At 50.2% G+C, this 21350-nt stretch overlaps 1 protein-coding gene across 4 annotated transcripts in view; it reads left to right on the top strand.

The window, feature by feature from the left end:
• Nucleotides 1-20816, top strand: part of SKI (SKI proto-oncogene) — a 133710-nt gene extending 112894 nt beyond the window's left edge. For 3 of the 4 annotated variants that reach the window (XM_064171922.1, XM_064171924.1, XM_064171923.1), the window contains 6 exons: nt 12259-12384; nt 12940-13055; nt 14647-14924; nt 15758-16059; nt 18453-18683; nt 20628-20816. In XM_064171922.1, coding sequence (XP_064027992.1) covers nt 12259-12384; nt 12940-13055; nt 14647-14924; nt 15758-16059; nt 18453-18683; nt 20628-20816 — 1242 coding nt within the window. The remainder of the gene's footprint in view (nt 1-12258; nt 12385-12939; nt 13056-14646; nt 14925-15757; nt 16060-18452; nt 18684-20627) is intronic. The other variant, XM_064171926.1, reaches the window with a different exon arrangement.
• Nucleotides 20817-21350: the final 534 nt, after the last annotated feature.

Below are 21350 nucleotides of genomic sequence, written 5' to 3'. Positions count from 1 at the left end.
AAGGGTGAGGTCCAGTCTGTGGTAGTGGGCTCCAGTGGGCTCTTCTGGGTTGCTGTTGGCATTCTGTGACATCCTTAGGAGCCTCTGAGGCAACGAGAGGCAAGGCAGCAAGGGGAGAAAGCAGGAATTACGTTGGTAGATGTAGACTGGATGTAGGCAAACCTCTGTAATCTTCTCTCCTATTAATAGAGTTGTAGCAGACACAACCCATGTGGCCGCGCGGTCACGCTGCACTCTAACATTGCTTAGCCACTTCTCCCCTAAAGGCTTAAAATCCAGCACGTTGCACAAGATCTGAAAGCCTTCCTGGAGTGGCCCAGATTTCCCCTCCTGCCCTTCCAGTTTCCCTTTCACCTTAGCTTTTGCTGCCTCATTTGATGTACAAAATAGCTCTTTTGGGATCTGTTGCGTATGCATGGAGTGCATCATGGCAGAACTCAATGGGCACTTCATCTTGGATCTCTTATCTGCAGGGAAAAGGGGGGGGAAAGAAGGGGGAAAAAGGAAGAACAGGTTATTGGTTATTGAAAGGGACAGTTTGCTAAAGGCTGCTTCCTTAGCATTGGTGCTCATGGAGGTAGGCCCAGGGTACTTTTTTGCTCCTCTACTTTTTGTAGCTGTTGCAAATGTTTCTCTTTTCTCAGTGTTAGTAGCTCTTTTGAAGGACAAAAATCCTTTTCTAAGCCTATCAGTCCTGCATGGTTCGTGTTCCAGCTAAAATTAGTTCTATTTAGACAAGTCAGTCAGTGGAACAGGAAAGGTTCTTCCAAAGCAAAGCCTTTCTGATGGAGGACTGATGTGCTGCACGGGTTTGCCAGAAAGAGCAAACCAAAGGGTCCTCTCCTCTCCTTCATTCCTCCTACTCCCTCCTTCCCCTCTTAACACCAGCCCCCCTTTAACTCAGCATCTGGTGGCAAGAGCATGTGATGCTTATTTCTAAAGGCAGCAAAATAAGCTTTGAAAGTCTAAGACTGTAATTGGTTGTCTGCCTTTATCCGTGGAGCTCTGGGGAGGTTTCAGAAGTAATAACTGTTACTTAAAGTAGATGAGCTTCTTGTGGCTTTCTTAGAATTGGAGAGCACGTTAGTTGTCGGGTGCTTAAGGAAGCATCTGCCTGTCTGGAGCTTTCAAAACATTTTGTAAGCAAAGAATTGAGGTTTTTCCTGTCTTCTATATATGGATGGTGAGAAGTTACTCTTCAAAAAGTGTGTTCTTGCAGAAAGGGCCTGCCTCGACTGAAAAGATGTGAAAGAAAACCAAGTTACTTTTAATGGTATTCAATTTGCTCAGTATCTTAGAGCTCTTGCCACCTAAAATATTCTTAGCTATATGCTTGCTACTCATTTCTTCCAGTCAAAGTTGTACTCATCTTTTGATAACAAGTCTCAGGGTGGTAGTTTCCTGTACAGCAGGGTGGGTAGCTGTTGTGTTTCACTGGGAGCAAGAGTTTTCCACTGCGTGATCTTTTCACCTTAATAGGATTTGTAACTATGATCCAAGATCAGTGCATTGGCACTGTACTTTCACCAAGATAGGTTTAAAGCAGTCTTGGGTTGAAAAACTGCTTTGTCTGTTGGGTAGAACAGAAAAAATCAGTCACTGGTGATGTGTTGTACTCAGTCAGTGACTTGGGAGGAGATTTAGGCCAGTTGCAGTTGTACCTTGTAGCACTTGGGCTTCAAAGCGAAGAGCCTGGCTCCCAGTCCTGTAAGTAGGTAAGATACCAAAGTAAGGGAGATGAAATTCAGATGAACCCCAGAGGAAGAAGTTCTGAGGAGCAAAAAGAGCTCTGTTAGCAAATGCTTGTCCTTGTGATTAAAAAAACAAAGGCAGGATGCTGATAGCTTTTCAGTTGAGTCTGAGACAGAATCTGTGCCCTAGGGGAGCTCTGCTGGCACAGGAGGGGTCGGGGAATCCAAACCAGGGCTGTCTGGGGCTTCGCAGCTGCCTGCCCAGGTACTGCAGCACAACTGGACAAAAGAGCACCAAAAACCTATTCCAAAAAGTTAGAGCCCCCTTCCTTGGCTTCATAAAGTGTCTGGTTGCTGAAAGTCTTTAGGTGTTAGCTGGTACCTGGGGAGCAGCCTGAGCTGGAGCTGGTGGGAGGCACAAAGGGAACGCTTGTCCCTTATGTAACGTTTGAGACTCAAGTGGGGTTCTTGGCTAGCAAAGTGGACATGTCTTCAGAGCACAGGAACTGCTGCCTTGGAGAGAGCTTGGAGCTGGAAGCTGAGTGTAGTTCCAGCAGGAGAGCCTGGTTCCATTGCAGAGAAAATGCGAGCAGAAAGTGCAGTCCGCAAGAGGCTCTTTAATTGCTGCAGCCAGGGCCCCCCGGACCATGCGGCAAAGACCGGGCAAAGCGAGCCTGTTCATAGAGGCGTTTTGGAGTTTCCCTTGATGAATCCAATGGCAGAGCTTCCCTCAGCTGCAGCTAGAGCACAGCTGAGCCCTCAGCCCGTTCCAGCTGCCAGAGCTGCTCCGTGCCCTGGAACGCCCATGGCTGTGCAGGCGCATTCGCCGCTCCGCTTGGTTTCCGCACTCGGCCGTGTCCCTTCCCCTCGCACTGACAGGGCAGCAGAGTTCCCAGGCAACTGCTGCCAATAAAAACGACCAGGGGAAAAGGGACCATTCTTCCTCCTTAGCCCCTCTGACCTGGTTTATACTCGTCTCCATCGCTGGCGCTGCTCAGCCAGTGGGAAGTGTGAGCCGAGCTTTGGTTTTGGTGGTTTTGTTTTGTTTTGTTTTCAAGTGCAAGGCAGAGAATTCTTTTCAAGCTGTAACTTCTACTTTCCACTGGAAGGGCAAAACAGACTCTTAGCCAGTGGAAAGAGGCTTCCAGTTGCATCAGCCAAGAGGCAAAGCTCAAGTACATCATGTAACAAATAATCAGTTGTCTTCTTTAAAAGAAAAATGGGGGGGGGGGGGGGGGGAGTCAAGGGAGTGCTTGATTTGAGGGATTTAATGCTGACATGGAGCTAGCTGAGAGCCGCATTCACACTTGGCTTTTACTTTGGTTCTGGCTTAATTCAGTTTTCCCATCTGTGCAGTGGGTATCATCATCCTGTGATGGCTTTGGTCTTCTTATGCATGCCCACAGCAGAGGGATTTCCACTGGAAGAATCAGAGAAGCAAATCACTTTGAATGGGAAATACTCATTTTGTTGAGCAGCTACTAAAGAGACAGAGAAGTGTGAGACTGCAAGAGTGGCTGTTGAAATGTCAATGTTTGTAGAAGATTTGGAGAGTTTTTAGGATTTACAGGATCAGATCTATATAAAAGATTAATTTTGTATGATGGCAAGCAGAACAGTGACATAAAAGAATAATTGTTGAGTAGCAGTGTAGTGGCTGAGCACTTCCTCTCGGTGCAAGCTTCCAGGCAGCATTTTAACCAAGCTTCACTGATACTGGACTGAGGAAAAAGTGAGCAAGCTGCAGTACATTCTCCAGTGGCCCAGAGGAATCCCAGAAGGCTTCCCAGTCCTACAGCTGAATAGAAGAGAGATGATTTGCATTTCCTTTCTTCATTTCAAAATCAGGTTTCTGAACCTAGAAGTTGTTGCTGGTTTTGCTGTACCTCACTTTCTAGAAATGCCTTACTGTGTAGTCCTTAGGATAAAAACAACCATCAGATGTCATCTGGCTTCATTTCTGTGCTAATAGAAGAAAGAAATGTTGAGACAGGAAAAGAACCTTTGTCTTTCTTTTGTGCCAGCCAAGAAGCTTTGGAAATGGATGATGGCTTACACTAGGGGCTGGGTAGGGTATTCTAGAGAATAATTTAGATTTGCCTTCACAAAATGAATTCATCAAAGAGTACTCTGTAGAAATTTGTTCTTAAACTGAGATTGTATCTGGAAGAAAATAGTCCAATCCCTTTTCACTTCTCCTGCAGTAAATTTTGGATGTGATTCCATAGACATGAAAGGTTTTGCAGAGATGTGAGAAGCTCAGTTCCCAGTTTCTTTTAAGATGAGCTTCCTGTATAACCACGTGAATAAGACATCTTTGGGCTGGCAGGGATGGGAAGGTAGCTTTACATTGCAACCAGTTGAGTAAAACCAGGCCCTTGCACAACCAGAAGATCCCCTCTCTGGATGAGACAAAATGAGTCCTCATCGGCTCAGCACGAGGGAGAGCAGGTTGGTTCCAGCGAGGGTTTTTTTCACAGCTCCTTTTTATGCCTGTGCATTACAGGCGCTCTCCAAAACGTTCTCAACTGTGGTTTGTGAAGATTCCCCACAGGTCAGACTTGGGGGACACACTGGCAGCCAGGCATGTGTGCTGTGAAGGCAAGAATAGAAAGCAAATACTTCCCGTAATCACACGTCCCAAAATGACAGGGTAAAATGAGTACTTATGCTGCCACCAGAGCAGTGAAAAATGGGAAGATGGAAAGCCTGGACTCCTGCCCAACAAAACCAAAATTGTAAAAGAGAAAAATAAAACAAATGCTCCCTACACTGCCTAGAACCACGCTGCAGTGTGGAAGGCTTTTCTTCTCTTCTCAGTGCATGCAGTAGACAAGCAGTAAAGCTTCTTAGCACAGCAGTATTTTTAGCTGTTTTTATTATCCACACAACCCCTCATAGCTTTTAGTCTCTAGCTGAATATATATATATATTAATATATAGAGATATATATATATTTTAATCCACGTGAAAGTGCAGTCCTTAGAAAGACCTTTAATTCCTTAGTAATCATTTCTGGACCACGTCACAAAGAGGCTTTAGGAGGCAAGTGTTCTATCTGTAGTTGATGTGCTTGTGCAGGCTTAAAGGGTGCAGATCAAGGGCCCTTTCACCCCCACTGAAGGTACCTCTCATTTTGGGTTCTTTAGTTCCATTTTAAGTAGAAATCTGAGGTCTTCAGCCAGGCAGAGAAGCAGAGAGCACACTCTATTCTCAAGTGCTTCAGCCTGTTCTTAGACAGACTCAGGACTGCACTTGATAAAAGCACCATGCGGAGAATTCTGAGGTCAGCTCCAAAGCTCAGGAGTTGTGGTCTTGGTAACCTCCAGAAGCAGCTTGGAGTACTTGTTGCTGAAAAAGGTCCCTTTCTCCTGAAATGCCACTTCACAAGGCTGTGCAACAAGAGGTCCATGTGTCAGTGCCAGTCTTAGGGCTCTGGAGGGAAAAATGACATTGGTAGAGTCGCCACACAGTGCCGTGGCTTCGTTGTGCTTAAAATAAGCCTTTGCATCCTTTTCTTCCGAGTAAAAGTAGGAGATAAACCTCTTAGCACTCTTTAGAAGTGGGCAAGTAATACTGGCTGGTTTATCTCTGCAGGGCAGCCAAGTTCACTGCTCCGTGCTCACACCAGCGAGCAAGTCAAGACAGCTCGAGTAGAACCTGAAAGCTCTGTCTTTCGGTTCCCACCTGAGCTTCTCAGCCTGCTCTCCATGGAGTAGGAGCAGAGCTCACATTCTCATCTCTCAGCACCGGCCTATGCAAATGTTTTCTAGAGCCTCCTGGGGCTCTTCAAGCGTTGCCAACAGCATCAAATCAGCAGGTAGGGGTAGTGGCTTAGGCAGGCTGTCATCATCTACAGTTCCTGTAGAAAGATGCTTCCAGAGCTTCTGACTTCATTGATTTTATTGAATGATTGTGCAGGTAGTGAGAACAGTGATCTCTACCCTTTATTTTTGGTCCCTTGCTATGCTTTGATTCCCAATATTTTACTTCTTGTAGTGACTTTGCAGCAAGGAAGTGTTAGTGAAATGCTTTGTCCCAATCCCAGTCCAACAGGGAGCACCATCAGCTCTTCTGTGCTTCACTTGTGGATACCATAACTGAGTGGGGTGCAGTTGCCTGGAAAGGTGCTTCCAACCCATCTGTTCCACTGTGTATGGGGGTTTGGCTGTTGGATAGGTTTATTGCTAAGGGCAGGCTAGTGTTGGTGCAGTAAGCTTGGCAAGGCCTGCAGGATAAATAGAGCATCTCAGCAGCATGCCTGAGATGGCTTTGTTCCTGGTGTGTTCTGAAGTAGAAGGGACTAGTGCTGGCTTCCTCGGGGAGGGCAGTGCAAATAATTCACTTCTAATCAGAGACACCAATCAGTAGCAAAACCTGGGGCCGCAAGCCCTTCTCTGTGTGTTCCACCTCACTGTCTCCTCTGCAAAATCATCTTCCCTAGGCACTTTACCCAAGGAGGAGAGTTTGGTTGGTCTCAGAATTTGCATGGCCTGTGGTGCAGATGTGTCCATTGCCAGCAGGGCGTTGCACCTCTGCCGCTCTCTGTAGGACAGCTGCTAGTTGAGGAGTGTGCCTGAAGAACATATTCCCCTGGAGTAAAGGTGAGCTGAGCTGGGCAGATGAGAGTTTTTGACAAAACCAGTAAACAACATCCACATAACTTCTAATCAGAGGCTCTCTAAACGGGTGGAAGGTCCTGCTCACCCAGCAGAGCCTCAGTGCTCCTCAGGCACAGACCAGTTGAAGCTGTGGCGCTGTGCTGGTGCAGCACAGGCTGCCTTGTGGCTTTAGCGCTGAGCACCAGCATGGGCGTTGGAAGCTGGTCACGCAGGGTGCTCTCTATCAGCTTTTTGCTCTCTCAAGGTATTTTTATCTTTGGGTGTCTGACACGTTGTGAACCCAAGCAGTCTCCAGGGTTTCTCTGTGCTTCTATCAGACCAGCCTCTGGGCTTGTGGTTTGTGCCCTAACTGAGAAAGCTGCTTAATTTTCACACCCTGGCAGGGCATGGAGGAGACAGGAAGCCTCACCCTTTCTCATGGTACAACTGAGCTTGGCTCTTTGCATGAGCCAGCAGCAGAGGCAGGAGCTTGAACAAAATAATACTGAGCTGTCTTCAGATTTACAGCCCTTTTGCTCTTCTTCTGCCTACTCTGGCGCTACCTGCAGAGTGTTCAGTGGAGGTGTTCTTGATTTAAACCCAAATTAGGGAGGTGAAGTTGAATTCCTTAGCTTCCCAGTATCTTCCCAAATACATTTTTCAAGAGACCAAAAAACAGATTTCTGTGTTTTGGGATTCTTGATTGATTTGGGTGACATTAAGTCTTTCATTTCTGAAGGTGCTGCACAGGATGCTGTGATTTCTGCTGGCATGGCACCCGCAGTCCCGGTCCCCCTTTGAAAGGAGCAGCCTGGGCCAAGGGACAGATTGCCCAGCCTCAGCAGTGCCTGCACAGAGCCTCAGCAGTGCCTGCTCAGAGCATGCTCTGCCCCTTCAGCTGCCTTCTGCACAGAGATGAATGAGCAGCCCCATGCAGTGTGGGTCACTGCGCCTGCTCCTCTCAAAGCTGCCATAAGAGCTGCTCCAGCACCAGGCTGCCCCTGCACCCTGCATCCCTGGCTTTGAAGAGCAGAGAAGCCTGGAGTGGAGTTCCTATTCTTCCACTCGTACCCTTCACTACACATGGTGGAAATGCATTTACACCTAGCCCTGGAGAGGTTACAAACACAGACAAACATTGGCTCTGGCAATGCTTTAACCAAGATCTGTGTTTTCAATTAGGGATTGCAGTTGGATGCCAGCCTTAGCCCCAGTCATGGGGAGATTTAATTGGCAGAGGAGAGATCAAGTGTGGAGCATGAGCTGCTTTTCTAAACTCAAAGTTCCACAGGCAAGGAGGCCTCTGAAATATTTTCAACTCCTTTCACCTAAGGTTTTCCATTCTTAAGGAGGCAAAAGCAGCCCAGTTTGCACTGCCCCTGCGCAGGAGCTGGCAACAAAGCAAACCCTGGGCTGACAGTGTGCAGAAATCTGAGGGATTTTCATGGGGACCTCGAAGTTTTGTGGGTGTGGGGTTGCAGGGAGTGCTGGTAGCTCGTCCAGTCGGTGCCAGATGGGCTGTAACACAGGGTGTAAGCCCTTGTTCAGCAGTCGGTGCTGGCTGGGCTGTTACACAGGGTGTAAGCCCTCGTTCAGCAGTCGGTGCTGGCTGGGCTGTTACACAGGGTGTAAGCCCTTGTTCAGCAGTCAGTGCTGGCTGGGCTGTTACACAGGGTGTAAGCCCTCGTTCAGCAGACATTGCTGGCTGGGCTGTTACACAGGGTGTAAGCCCTTGTTCAGCAGACAGTGCTGGCTGGGCTGTTACACAGGGTGTAAGCCCTCGTTCAGCAGTCAGTGCTGGCTGGGCTGTTACACAGGGTGTAAGCCCTCGTTCAGCAGACATTGCTGGCTGGGCTGTTACACAGGTTGTAAGCAGGGTGTAAGCCCTCGTTCAGCAGTCGGTGCTGACTGGGGTTTCACACAGGGTGTAAGCCAGGCTGTCCCCTTGGAATGGTCTTAGCTTAGCCCCTAGTGGATGGCACCGACAGCACAGAGTGGCCTCTGGGGCAGAGCAGGCAATGAGGGAGGACAGAGCAGAAGTCATCCAGTTAGTGTGGAAATAGGAAGGAGAAGGCAAATTCCTTCAGGAAGAGGGGGTTGGTATGGGGAACCTCAGCCACCAGGGTTTCAGTCTTCCCACTGAAGCCTTTTTTTCCTGCTGCCTTATTGCAAGGCCAAGCAAGGTCCTGCTGCTGCTGCCGGGGTGCGGAGCACTGGGGAAGGCTGTCGGGTGTGAGGAGGAGGAGGAGGAGGGGGGGGTCAGCAATTCTCCTGCTCTCAGGGTTTGTTACTGTAACGCTGAATTGAAGTAGAAAATGTGATCTGACATGTCAAATGTGGCCCTGGCTGGCTAGAGGCCAACCCGGGCTGCTTCATTTCAGTTTGCCTTAAAATGGCTGACAGTGAAGTTCCCAGCCCCAAACTTCCCTTTGGAATGTACTTTGGGAAGCTTTTTTTAGTAGTAACTTCTGTAAGTCTTTCTGGGTCTGCTTTACCTCCAAACCCAATGGCTTCAGAAAACTGAAGTAAATGGTTCAGGTCTCCCTTCTGGTCCAGTTCTGTCTCAGGAACTTTCTGACTTCTGTGGGCTGGAGCAAATAAAAGCAGTAAATATTCTCCCATCGCTTGGCCCAGCCCCAAGGCCACTGAGCAACAGACTCTGCAAGTGGCCTGCTGCAGAGGAGAAATGGAAGAGGAAGCAAGGAAATATTTCTTTCATTCTCCTAGGGCTTGTGTTCAAGTTTTTCTGAAGTCATTTTATGAAGATGGCAAAGAAGTTACATCAGATTTTCAGTATTTCTTCTGCAACTTCATATGTTTCGTTATTTGGCAAAGGGAGGAAAATGAAGGAAAATCATCCAGATTCGAGCCAATGCCAAGGTTTGCTGGCTGCTGGGGCTGGGTTGGAAGTGTCAGAGTGGGGTATATGGTTGCCTGGAACCTGGCCTAGAGTGGGATGTAATTGGTGAGTCATGTGGAGAGGAGATGTTGTGTTCGGTATCTGGTCTCCTTCCACATCTGAGCGTCTTCTCGCGGCGCTGAGCAGATGTGCTCCTGCCCCTTCCAGCAGCAGCCACAGCAGTTCTGCAGAGGGGGACAGAAGTGTTCTGAGTCATATCATGGAGTGGTTTGGGTTGGAAGGGACCTTAAAGATCACCTGGTTCCAGCCCCCCTGCCATGGGCAGCTTTCAGTGGGATGTCCAAGCAGAAAGAACGATGCAAGAGCAAAACTGCAATCGGGTGACTGCAGGGTGTAGTTAGAAGCTGCAATTCTTGCCTTGTGGAGTACCTTTCTGTTTCAAGGCCCAGGTGGGAAAGCACTGGAACTGTGGCAGTTTTTCACTGTTAAGGTGGAAGCTGGATGCACAGGGGGTTGGTTAAAGTTCCTGCCTCAAGCAGCAGATGACCTGTGTAGACTGTGTAGGGGGTGGGTGGGGAGGAAAGCTGCCGGAGGTCACCACAGCAGCTCACAGATGAAGTTGGCAGCAGACCTTTCCTGAGTCCAGCTGAAGTGTGCAGCCGCCCCAGGCAGCACTGGTTTGTTGGAATACTGATGGGTCCTGTGGAGGGAAGTGACTTGAAGGTAGAGAGATCTGCACGCCCCCCTTAGCACCTGCTCTTCTGCCCCCTTTGCCACTCCTTTCCCATCTCTCTGTGGGGAGGACAAACCTCTTTTGTCCCCACGCAGGTCCTTGTTTGCTGCTGCGGTGTTCTAGCAGCAGTTCATGTTTTCAGATCAATACTGGCTCCTGGCAACAAAAGGTTAAAGCATCATTTCCCAGGTCTACTGAAATGGTCTGTGCTCAGAGCCCTCCTGAGCCCTGGTGTCAGCCTTGATTTAAAGGGGAGGGAATGAGGGACAGAGAAGGCTGGAGGTGAGACACTGTCTGCAGCACTGTCCCTGCAATCATTCTGTTGCTGTGCCTCCAACCTTTCCAAAACCTGACACTTGCTCTCCTCTCCCCAGAGCTGCTTGTCTCCCCACGGGACCCGTGGTCCTGGTCCCAGTCTGGCTGTGGGAGCGCTCTGGTGGAGGGGGTCTGGGGGGGTCCGAGGCCCAGGATGGCCAACTCCACGCCTGCCTGAACAGAATGTTCTGCAGACAGCAGAGTGTGGATGGTCGGGGGGGGAGGAACGAGTTTCCATGCTGAGTCTTGCCACCTGTTGCCTTTCTCATTCCAAGCCCCCTTCCTCCCCACCCTCCACCCCAAGTTCCCCTCCCCACACAGCTCACCGTCCCCAGTGGATAGGGTTGGGATCGGTAGTCACTTGCCAAATACCTTTCTAATGCTGTCACTAATTCTGCACAGACAGCATCTCTGAAAGCAACCCCAAATCTTTGCCAGCTCATTGTCCTGCCTTTTCTACAGAAATGCCTTTTTCTTCTTGGCTTAGATGGGAGGGACTGTGCCACAGCCACTACAAGAGTCAGCCCTAGGGAAGCCTGAAGCTGTGCCCAAAGAATCCTCTGCAAATCCATTGGAGCTGGCATTTGGCACTGGCACAGGCTAATTTTATACTTGGGGTGACACATACACACCCATGTCATTCTTCTTCATCTGCTACATATGGAAAGCTGCCCCGAGCTCCGAGCGCCAGGGAATGTTGTACTAAAGCCTCCAGCCTTGGTTTGATTATGTTACTATGCACACTGGGCTGTGCAGGCAGTGAGAGTGGGGTGTGCTGCCAGCTGAACTGGCATCGGCCAGAGGCATCCCATCGAGCCACAGTTCCACACCACTGCCCTGCTGCCATGGAAGTAGCAGACTGTGCATGGACATGAGGTCATAATTTCCTCCTCGTTAAGGTGTGCACAAGGGATGGCACTGCTCTAGTTAGAGAGCTGCTGGGCTGGCCTGGCAGCCAGGGGAAGTGCATTTAGCAGTGCTGCTTGTGGCTCCTCCTGTGCTCCTCGGGTAAAGCCACAGGGAGTGCACAGCCACTGGGATAGCTGTCTGCAGGTCCCCTCTGTAAGATACCTTGGTGGGGGCTGATAGTGGCAAATAAGATCCTTCCTTTCATTGGCAGGAGAGCTGGCTCTGGAGCATCTCAGGCTCTCCAGATGTGGTGCAGGCACACCTGCATAAATACCCGAAAGTCACAGCAAGGTGTAAGGATGATGAAAGTGAATGCAAACAAGAGCAGCTCTGCAGCCTGGCTCTGCCACCTTACTTAGAACCAGCTTGCATGGGAGTATGGAAAGGCAGGCAGGCAGGAGAGAAGGAGAAGCTGAGGTGCTACGTTTCTGGTCATGATGCAGCACAAGGTCCAGAACCTTCTCCCTCCCTCCTGACAGACGTGTTTGTGCTGGCAGGGCCCCAGCTGCTCCCCCCAGTGCACCAGTTAAACCAGTAGTTACCAATTTTTTTGCAAGCCACGCTGGGACTATAGGAATTTTATTCCTTCACAGTGTTGAAGGAAAGGGATTTTGCTTGCCAAAGGGCTTTCTTATGCTTGAGGATGATTTATGGGCCAAGCTGAGCCACTTGTGGAAAAGGCAAAGCAGCTCTTGGCAGCACCCCCAGAATCCACTGCAGCTGTGGGGTAGTGAAGTCATCGGCATAACAACCACTGCAAACAGAATAACAAAGTCTGTTCTGTTCTCGGTTAAAATAATCCTTCCAGTTCAGCAGCCACATTAAACCTCACCTTTCTGCAGGCAGAAGGGAGAGAGGGGCTGATGGTTCTCTGCACCCTGTTGTGAATGTCTCACTGCAGCACTGCCTGTGGCTCCAGCACTGTCCACACTTGATCAGAGCATGTGAAATGAGGGGACCAGGCCAGACTGTGTCATAGCTGGTGGCTGCCCCTTGCTGTCACTCCTTTGTTTGCCCCTAGGTTATAAAAGGGCAGAACCCCTCCCCGTGTGTATTTCTGTTAAATACAGAATTTGCTTTTGCCTTGTAACTAAGCTGACTCCAGAATGAGTAGTTCTGTCTGATTTTTCCTGCCTGTCTTTGTTTCAGGTCTCCTCAGATCCTCCTGCTTCCAAAAAGCCCAAAATAGATGACTCTGCTTCCCAATCTCCAGCTTCTTCTGAGAAGGAGAAACAGTCCAGTTGGTTACGGTCCTTATCCAGTTCATCTAACAAGGTGATTACTGAATGCTTTGTAGTCAAAAGAGAGAGCAAAGGAGCATAGAGCATCACTATTATACTCATAGAATGCTTTGGGTGGGAAGGGAAGATTATCTAGTTCCAACCCCCCTGCCATGGGCCAGGTTGCTCAAGGCCTCTGCTGAAACCAGAAGAGAAAAGGAGAGAGCTTGCCCAAGTTTCTGCCTCACTGACACTTCCATCCTTTTCCCAGTAAACACTGAGCTATGTCCTCCCAGTTCTCTTGCCATCTTCCAGGGCTCACTGTCCTTCACTGTGACAATGAAGGACATAATCCCTTCACACCTTTGAGCCACAGAAATCCTGCAAGACCCGGGAGCCTTTTATGCTCTCTGTAGGCTCCACGTACTTCCCAGGCAGTGGCAGACTGGACACCAGCACAGTTCACCTCTCCCAGAGTAGGTCCTAGCCCGCGGGGAGTAGTTTCAGGGATGCCAGACTGTGTCCTGGGAAGCCTCACCAGTGCTCTGCTGTGATTCATAGTTTAGAAGATTGTTCCTGTGGACTTATTTTTCTTCCCCTCCCCCCCCAGAGCATTGGCTGCGTCCATCCCCGCCAGCGTCTCTCTGCTTTCCGGCCCTGGTCCCCCGCGGTGTCGGCAAACGAGAAGGAGCTCTCCACCCATCTGCCCGCCTTGATCCGAGACAGGTGAGGGGACAGCAGCTGAAGGCAGAGGGCTGGGGGCTGTGGAGCTTTGTTTGATGCCAGATTGCTGGATGTCTGTTCCTGCCACTGTTACCTGTGGCCCTGTAACTCACCCAGCCCACTTGTGTCAGGTCTAAGAGAGTTTGCAGCTGCAGGAGGGAGGCAGCAATGGGGATGGGGATTTGGTGAGTCCAGGAGGGAGGCTCTGATAGGCCATGGAAGGCTGAAAGGAAGGCTGCTGCTGGGAACTCAGGATCGTTTGTGGGTACAGTGATCAGAAGCTCTTAGGCTTTGCTGTTAGAGGAAAATGGAGTAACTCTCTTAGGGCAGGTGGTCAGGGCCCAGCCAGCTATTCCCAGGCAACTTTCACCTGGTGCCTGTAGCAGCTGTGTAATGCTGGCAGTGCTGTGGGGAAAAGGACTCAATCCAGGCTACACCCTTCCCTCCTGATGGCCAGTGGTCCAGGGGAGCATGGTAGAGCACCCTGGGCAGGAGAGCCTGTGGAAGACTGCTCAGCTTGCAAGACCCATTAGAGAGCTGGTGGTGTAGTCCAGGTCCTGCACTTGGGCAGGAACATGAACTGGAGCCAGAGCGAATCACTGGTGGCACAGCATGGACGGTGTCAGGGCAGGTGAGAGTCTTCAGTCTGAAAACCTTCTGAGCCAGGTTTCTGCCCAAGGGTAATGGCTGCTTTTGGAAAGACTGACTGAAAGTGGCCAGGTGTTTTATGGGAGTGCTCTGCAGAACAGATTTTGCTGCCTCTATGAACAAATTTAGAAGCTGCTGGGCCTGTCTGAGGGAAAAAAAAAACAGAAAAAGAAAGAAAGGGAAAGAAGAGAGAAGAGCCTCCAGCATATCCTTGCTTTTAAACTGACTTTTAAACTAGGTAGAGAGAGGAGGGCTAAACTGGGGCCAGAGTTTGTGCTTGGTATCTCCATGGGACACTTGGCCAACTTAAGTCTTGGAAAGGAAACCTTCAGAGCATGTTCAGGAGACATTTTAATGTATAACTGCAGATACAGTGTGCAGTGGAAGTCAAGTTGCAGAGAGAATCTTGGCTGTGTTTGTTGCAGAATTCCATGTTTGGCATTAGTTTTGCTGCCTTAACACAGGTTTGCTGGGGCTTAGGCTGTGGTTTGACATCCCTGCTCCTGGACTCACGCTGGGTCAAAAGCTAAAGCCTCAAGAAGAGGCTTTTTGCTCTCTGTGGCCTTTCTTAGGGAGGTGCCTTTGCCAAGGTGACCAAACATATGTGGGTAGACAGCAGTAAAAGAGTGATGCAGGCAGCTCCTGAGGAGACAGCAGCATGACCTCTAGGCTCTGGGAGAGCTCATCTCTTTGGTGCTCCTAGAACATGTGGCATTTTGAACATAACCCCATCTGAACTGGCTGCAGGTCAGCTGCAGAAATCCTCTCTCTGCCTAAAGGAGTGCAGAGCACTAAGCAAATATGGGCACAGCCTTAGCTGGTGTAAAGCAGTGGAGCTTCACTGGCGTTCCAGAAGTGTCTTGCAGTGTCAGTGTAAGCCATGGCTTGGAAAGCATTTTAAAGCCAAGAATGTGACTGGTTTCTCCTTTTGCCTCCCCCTCTAAAGCAGCTTTTACTCCTACAAAAGCTTTGAGAATGCCGTGGCCCCCAACGTGGCACTTGCACCTCCAGCCCAACAGAAGATTGTGAGCAACCCACCCTGTGCCACGGTGGTGTCACGGAGCAGCGAGCCCCCGAGCAGCACTGTCCAGCCACGGAAGAGGAAGCTGGCTGCAGAGAACACGACTGCCCCAGAGGCAGCAGCCACTGCTGCAGCCACCGTCACTGCCCCTGAAGAGGACAAGGAATCAGAAGCAGAAATTGAAGTAGAAACCAGGGAAGAATGTAAGTGACAGTTAGAGCTGCCTTTACCTTGCTCTGTCCCTGCTGGATTTTCCTCAGGAGGAGCAGGAGTTAGCTGCTCAACTTCTGTTGTGTTCAGAATACCTTGGGGTGGGGGTAAAAACAACCTGAGAGAGCCAGAGTGAAAGCCAAGAGTGGGACATAACTTGGAGGGGGGGTGAAAGGAACAAAAAGAAGCTCCTGAGCCCAAGGTGTGCACTAACCTGAGTCTTGCATTAAAGCAGCAGGTGAGTGCTGTGCAGAGGGCAGGAGGAGCATGGGGGTCACAGAGAAACTGGGCTTTGCTGCCTGACCCACAGAGCCCCTCACACATGTGCATGTGTGGGACTTTGTGTCAGTAGTGGTCACACAGTTGGAGTACTGCATCCATGGAGCTGTTGTTAAGCAGTGGCTTGATACTGGGGCTCTCAGTGAAAGATGAAGGACGCTGCTAGCACATCAAGGATGCCACTTAGATAATTCTGCAGCTGCCTTCAGTGAGTTCAGTCTTTCCTCAAGGTGCAGGACGTGCAAAGAGGCTGTTTTACCCACTGAAACCAGCAGCATGGTGTGGGTTTCCCTGAAGAAATCTGTTTCTTCAGACCCATGGAGAAAATACTTTTTGGGACATAAATTCCAGAGCCCCAGGTGAAGCAAATGGTAAACTGGACCCTTCAGCTAGTCAGCACCTTCATCACATTTCAGCAGCCAGGTACAAAGTGAGTGCTTGCTTCCTTTTGTCATTGACTCTTCTCTGGACCAAAGGGCCTCACCATAGCTTGAGTCATGCTATTTTTAGACATTTTTAACCATTTTTTGTCATTTCTGTCTTTCAGTCACCTCCTCCTTATCCTCGCTCTCCTCCCCATCATTTACTTCATCCAGCTCAGCAAAGGACATGAGCTCACCTGGGATGCAAGCCCCAGTCACACTCAACAGTTCTTATGAGGTTGCAACACATTCTGACTCTCACAGCAGCGGGTTGGAAGCTGAGCTGGAGCACCTAAGGCAGGCCCTGGACAGTGGCCTAGATACTAAAGAAGCCAAAGAAAAATTCCTCCATGAAGTTGTGAAGATGAGAGTGAAGCAGGAAGAGAAGCTGAACGCTGCCTTGCAAGCCAAACGCAGCCTACATCAGGTAAGGGCAGAGCAGCGTTCTCTTAGCACTGCCTGCCAGGGTTCCTTCAGGCAGACACTGTGAGGTGGTCTCCTGTGAAGGAGTTGCCTCATTTTCCCCAAGGAGCAGCAGCCTTCTCTGGGGTGCTGCTGTAAATCCAGTCAGGGAACTGGGGAGTGCAGGAACCATTCAGGCAGTTTTAAGCTGGCCACCTGTTTTTGCCTTGGGGTTTAGATCCATGGTTACCAAAATCAACATCTTGCCATTCCTGACAAAATCCTCCACTCCAGCACAGTGTATTTGGCTTTCATTCCACTGAACCAGAAACACTTCTGTCTCTACAGAGGATTTATCCATAGTTCTAAAAGGTTTGTGGAAATCCTGCCAGTGCCCAGCTGAGGGGAGGGTATTGCCAGGACACAGACGCTGGTGGAAGCTCTGCTGAAGAGCTGAGCTGCAGGTCTTTGTTAGGTGTTAGCCACGCTTCGCTGGAAGCTTCATCCAGAGAAGCAGCTCCTTATTTCTGGAGTCCTCAGTATGCCAACTGCTGTCAAAGGTGGTCAGAGCAGAAGAGGCTGCAGATGAGCACTGGCCATGGGCAGGTCACAGGGACTGAGCAGCCATGGAACTCCTTTGTCTTAAAGCGGGGCAGAAGTAGAAGATGGAAATGGGTGGAAGGTGTAGAAGGCTCTGTGGAGCTGCAACCCAGTTAGAAACATCAGCCCTTAGATGGGTGCCAGCTGTGGGAGATGGGCCTCGTTCCACCTAGCATGGAGACAGCGAGCCAGTGCCACCAGTACTGGTGGTAAAAGCAGCTGTGTGTTCTGGGCAGCTGCTGGCATGAGGCATTTCATTTCTTTGGGCAATGCTCACAGATGGGATTTGTGCCCAGTGGGACTGTTTGAAGGAGCACCCAAACCCCAAAGGCCAGCAGCAGATTCCAGCAGGCAGAAGGAGGTGAGAGGATGGTGTGAGGAGTGTGGATGTGACCACAACTGGAGTGCTAACAGCAGATGCCAGCCCCTCCTGCAGAGGGGCTTGCTCTGTGCTGGCTGCAGGTCCAGTGCCCAGGAAGGGGAGGCACAGAGCTGTCCTCCCACCTGGTTCTTTGCCACCTTCAGCCTATCACTTTGTTCCCTTGTGTTCCTGCTTGCATTTATCTGTTGAAAAAGAAGTGTTTGTAAGTAGTAGATCTTTAAAGCTACTTTTCCCATGTCTAAGTGAATAGTCAGTGTGCACTTGAAGAGGCCTTAGACAAAGCAGTTGGTGTGGCAGTGCTGAGCACCAAGGCACTCAATGCACCTTGGGCTGAGAGGGAGCCTGGCCCTTGCTTCCCACCTGGGCAGCTGCAGGTTCCCAGCTCCGGAGCAGGAGCTGTGGGTGCTCTAGGGGCAGGGCTGAGCTCACCACAGTCTGCCTGGGAGGTGAGATTGTCAGAAGAGTGAATTTCCCATGACCCCACTGCAGTGGAGCTCACAGAAAGACACTGCTGTGAGGGTTTGACTCTGACAGAGGAAATGTTGTTTCGGGGGCAGGAATCAAACTTTGGTTTCTAATTTAACCATTTAGGAGACAGCCCTCAAGTGAGCCCCATCCTTGTGCTGCTGCTGGACACGTCCCTTAACAACAGCTTTGCAAAGGCTTAGGAATTTCTTCCTTTGTACCTTTAGGCTCCTTGTCATTATCACTTCACTTAATGGCTCTCTCTTGGTTGTGAGATTTCAAGGTAGCAGCTCCTGGTGAGGGCTTGGGCAGTGGCAGTTTCCAGAGCTAAGCCTGGTTTTGATTTAGCTGAAAGTTTTAGCCTGGAGGTTTCCAGATGCTGCGACAGAGCTGTCCATGGGCTGGCTGCCAGGAGCCTTCATGCTGCACCTCAGTCACCTCTAACAAACCCAAACTGCCTAGAACTGGACAGAAGATACACAAATTGGATTTTCTCCTGCTTGCTTTGAGGAGCTTGATAAATTGGAACTGCTGCTGAGTTGCTTCAGCAAGTACAGACTTTTCCTGTTCAGCTTTGCCATCCACTGTGGACACTCACAGGCTGCACTGAGCATCTTCAGTGCCCTCAGCTTCAGCACAGGCATTATTGCACTTGAGGGGTTTGAAACTTTTGAGTTGGTGCAGAGCACATTGCTCAGAGCTCTCTCCAACTGCACTTCATCTTTATTCAGTCACAGATGGTTACAGCTATTTTGCTTGACAAAGCAAAATGTGGCTGCAGCTCTTCATCATCCAAGAGCTCAGGGTGTCTTGAGTGCAGGCTCTGGGATCGCTCTGAAGGCAAAGGGCTTGCACACAGTCAGCTTTAGGCATCAGCCTCGGTCATAGCCAGCAGGAGGGATCTGGGCTGATCCTGCACAGCTCTGTGTTGGCACTCCGAGGTCTCACAGGGCACTGCTTTTGTTCTCTAGGAGCTGGAGTTCCTACGCGTGGCTAAAAAGGAGAAGCTGAGGGAAGCAACAGAGGCAAAGCGCAACCTGAGGAAAGAGATCGAGCGCCTGAGGGCCGAGAACGAGAAGAAGATGAAGGAGGCCAACGAGTCCCGAGTGCGGCTGAAGAGGGAGCTGGAGCAGGCCAGGCAGATCCGGGTGTGCGACAAGGGCTGCGAAGCCGGCAGGCTCCGGGCCAAGTACTCAGCCCAGGTAAGCCCTGCACAGGAAGCTGTGCCAGCAGGGGAGCTTTACTGGCTCTGCAGCCGCCAGGGTCTGTCTGTACTCTAATGCCAGTGGCCTTGTTTTGTCTGGTTCGATACAAACCTGCCTCCTGTCTGTGTCTCTGCCCCCGTCATGCCCTTGACAACCTGAGTCTGTACACAAGGTGTTACCACCTGTGTCAGTCCCACTGCTTGCGTGGAGCTCTACACATTTGTCAGCTGAAGATGGTAATTTACAGAGGAGGAAGGGAAAAGCTGGAGCTGTTTCAGTTCCACTAAAGCTCCGTTGGCACTGCCAGTGCAGAGGGGTCCATTTCAGCACTGCCAAGACTGGGCAGAGACACTTTCCCTGTAGTATTTTTCCTTGAAGATCAATGTGGGCCTGCAGGGACTATTTAGGGCAGGAGACCCAGGGCCCAGCACCCTGCAGACTGCAGGGAGGGAGGAACAGTTACAGACATAAAGCAGGAGAGCAGCAAACTGTCCAGCCTAAGGAAAGGCTCCCAGTGTGATCTCAGTGCAAGTTCTAGGAATGCAGGAACATGTCCTTACAGGCAACATCCCTGCTTCAAGCCTGCGACCTAAAACCCTCCCCACATCATGTTCTCTCCTAATAAAAGACTTGAAGCATCCAGAGCCAAGGGAACCAAAAGCTGGGGCTGCACACTTCTGTCTCCTGGTTGTGTCTTGGTGTTATGGGCATGTGGAATGTGCAGCCCACCACTGCTCCAAGCCCCTGGAACTGCCCAGCAGAGCAGCAGCCTCATGGACTGCCTTGAGAAACAGCCCTGAAGAGGACTGCCCTGCCTGCCCCTTCCTCCAGTAAACCAGTCCCAGGTGCCCAGGGATCCAGCTCCCATTTTAGGGCACGGTCCCACACCCTCTGTTAACCCTTCAGACCCCTCCCTCTATAGAGGGGCTCCTGAGCAGTCCCTCTCCCTCAGGCAGCTGTCATAGCCCATGTGTGGGCTATGCTTGGTGGCTCTGCTGTGACACCTGAATCAAGAGCTGGCCGAGGCTGGTGTGGTCACTTGAAGGGAGGAGGAGAAAGAGGAAAAGAAAAAGCAGCAGCAGGCAGAAGACCTTCTCAGCCCAGGCTCTCAATAACGGGAAGGGGAGTGGTCCACTGGTACCACTCTGAGCCATGTCTAACCAGGAGAGCAGAAGCAGGAAATGATGTGGGCTTCCTCTCTGCCATCACAGGATGTCTCACTGATAAGAGGTGTCCAGACTAAACACAACCAGATCAGAGCTGCTGCGCTGGGCGTTACCGGTGCTTCATTTCCACTCCAGCAAAAAGAAAACCAAACAAACCAAGGCCACGGCAAGTGCAGCTAAAAGTAAACAGTGGAGGTACCAGAGAGCGCTGCAGGGCTGCAGGTGTCTCCTCCCTGCTGCTGTGATGGGCCTGAAAGGCTCTGACAGTTGGGGATTTTCAGCCTACTGCTATGTTCCTCCTTGGGAGGGGACAAACAGGACTTGCTGATATGAAAGGCACTGCAGAAAGGATTCCAGCAGCTGAAACTGCTACAGGTTTGGCTTTCCTAAGGCCACTGCTGGCACACTGGCAGGGTCCTGTTGTGTGTGGTTACAGGGCGGGGGGGGAGGCTGCGACCTCACTAGCAGTGTGGGGTGTCAGAGCTCTGCTAGTAGAGTCCCTGTGCACACTCAGCAGGTTTAGGGGGTTCAGTGAGCAGAGATCTGTTACACAGAGGCACTCCTGACCATCCTGGTGCTCATCCTCCTTTCTAGAACTGAAGAAACCTTGAGGCAATTTGAAGCAAGCAGTTGCTGCAGTGCCTTTGCATAGCTGTACAGGTTGGAAAGAGAGGGGATTGTTGCTGTAGCCTTTAACACATCAACGTGAGAGCAGCATCACAATGGCACTGAAATACTCAAACAGTTCTTGTGTTTCTAATTTGCTTTTCCCTAGATTGAGGACCTCCAGGTTAAGCTTCAGCACGCAGAGGCTGACAGGGAGCAGCTCCGGGCTGACCTGATGCATGAAAGGGAAGCTCGAGAACACTTGGAAAAAGTAGTCAAGGAACTTCAGGAACAACTGTGGCCTAAATCCAGCAGTCAGCCCAGCAGCGAGACCACGACGAGCAGCCTGGAGAACTGAAGCACCACAGCAGCCAGAGCCCAGAGCAGGAGGTGTCTGCACAGTAAGGGAGGTGTGTGGGGTTCGTGTGTGATGCATGTGTGAGTAGTTGTGTCCTGGCACACAGGTCTATCCATGTGGATTCCCATTAGGTGGAAGGCAAACGTTCCTCTTGGTAACAGAAGCACTGAATTACGCCTCTTGTTTCTCCAGTCCATAGCACAACCTCTTACTGTGCCTATAAAACACAAAGTGTTTGTAAACAAAATACTTTTGAGTCCACAGCAAATTTTCTACCGGCAAACTCCAAGCGAGCAGCATCGTCCAGCTGAAATCAGAGTCAAAGGCAAACATGGCAGTGGTTTTGTGTTGCCCTTCTGCCTCTTGGAACATTTTGGAATTTGAAAAAACAAACAAACTTTTCTTATAAGCTATTTAAAAGAATTCATTACACAGACTTGGTATTAAAAAAAACTTAACAAGATTTTTATATGAACCTGTAAAAGCAAAACAAAAAAACAACCAACCTTGGATGCACAATTTTTAATGACTTGT

The sequence above is a fragment of the Pogoniulus pusillus genome, chromosome 36, assembly GCF_015220805.1.
Source record: "Pogoniulus pusillus isolate bPogPus1 chromosome 36, bPogPus1.pri, whole genome shotgun sequence".
Classification (NCBI taxonomy): domain Eukaryota; kingdom Metazoa; phylum Chordata; class Aves; order Piciformes; family Lybiidae; genus Pogoniulus; species Pogoniulus pusillus.
Note: the sequence above shows the minus strand (reverse complement) of the source record. Positions and strands in the feature narration are given on the sequence as shown.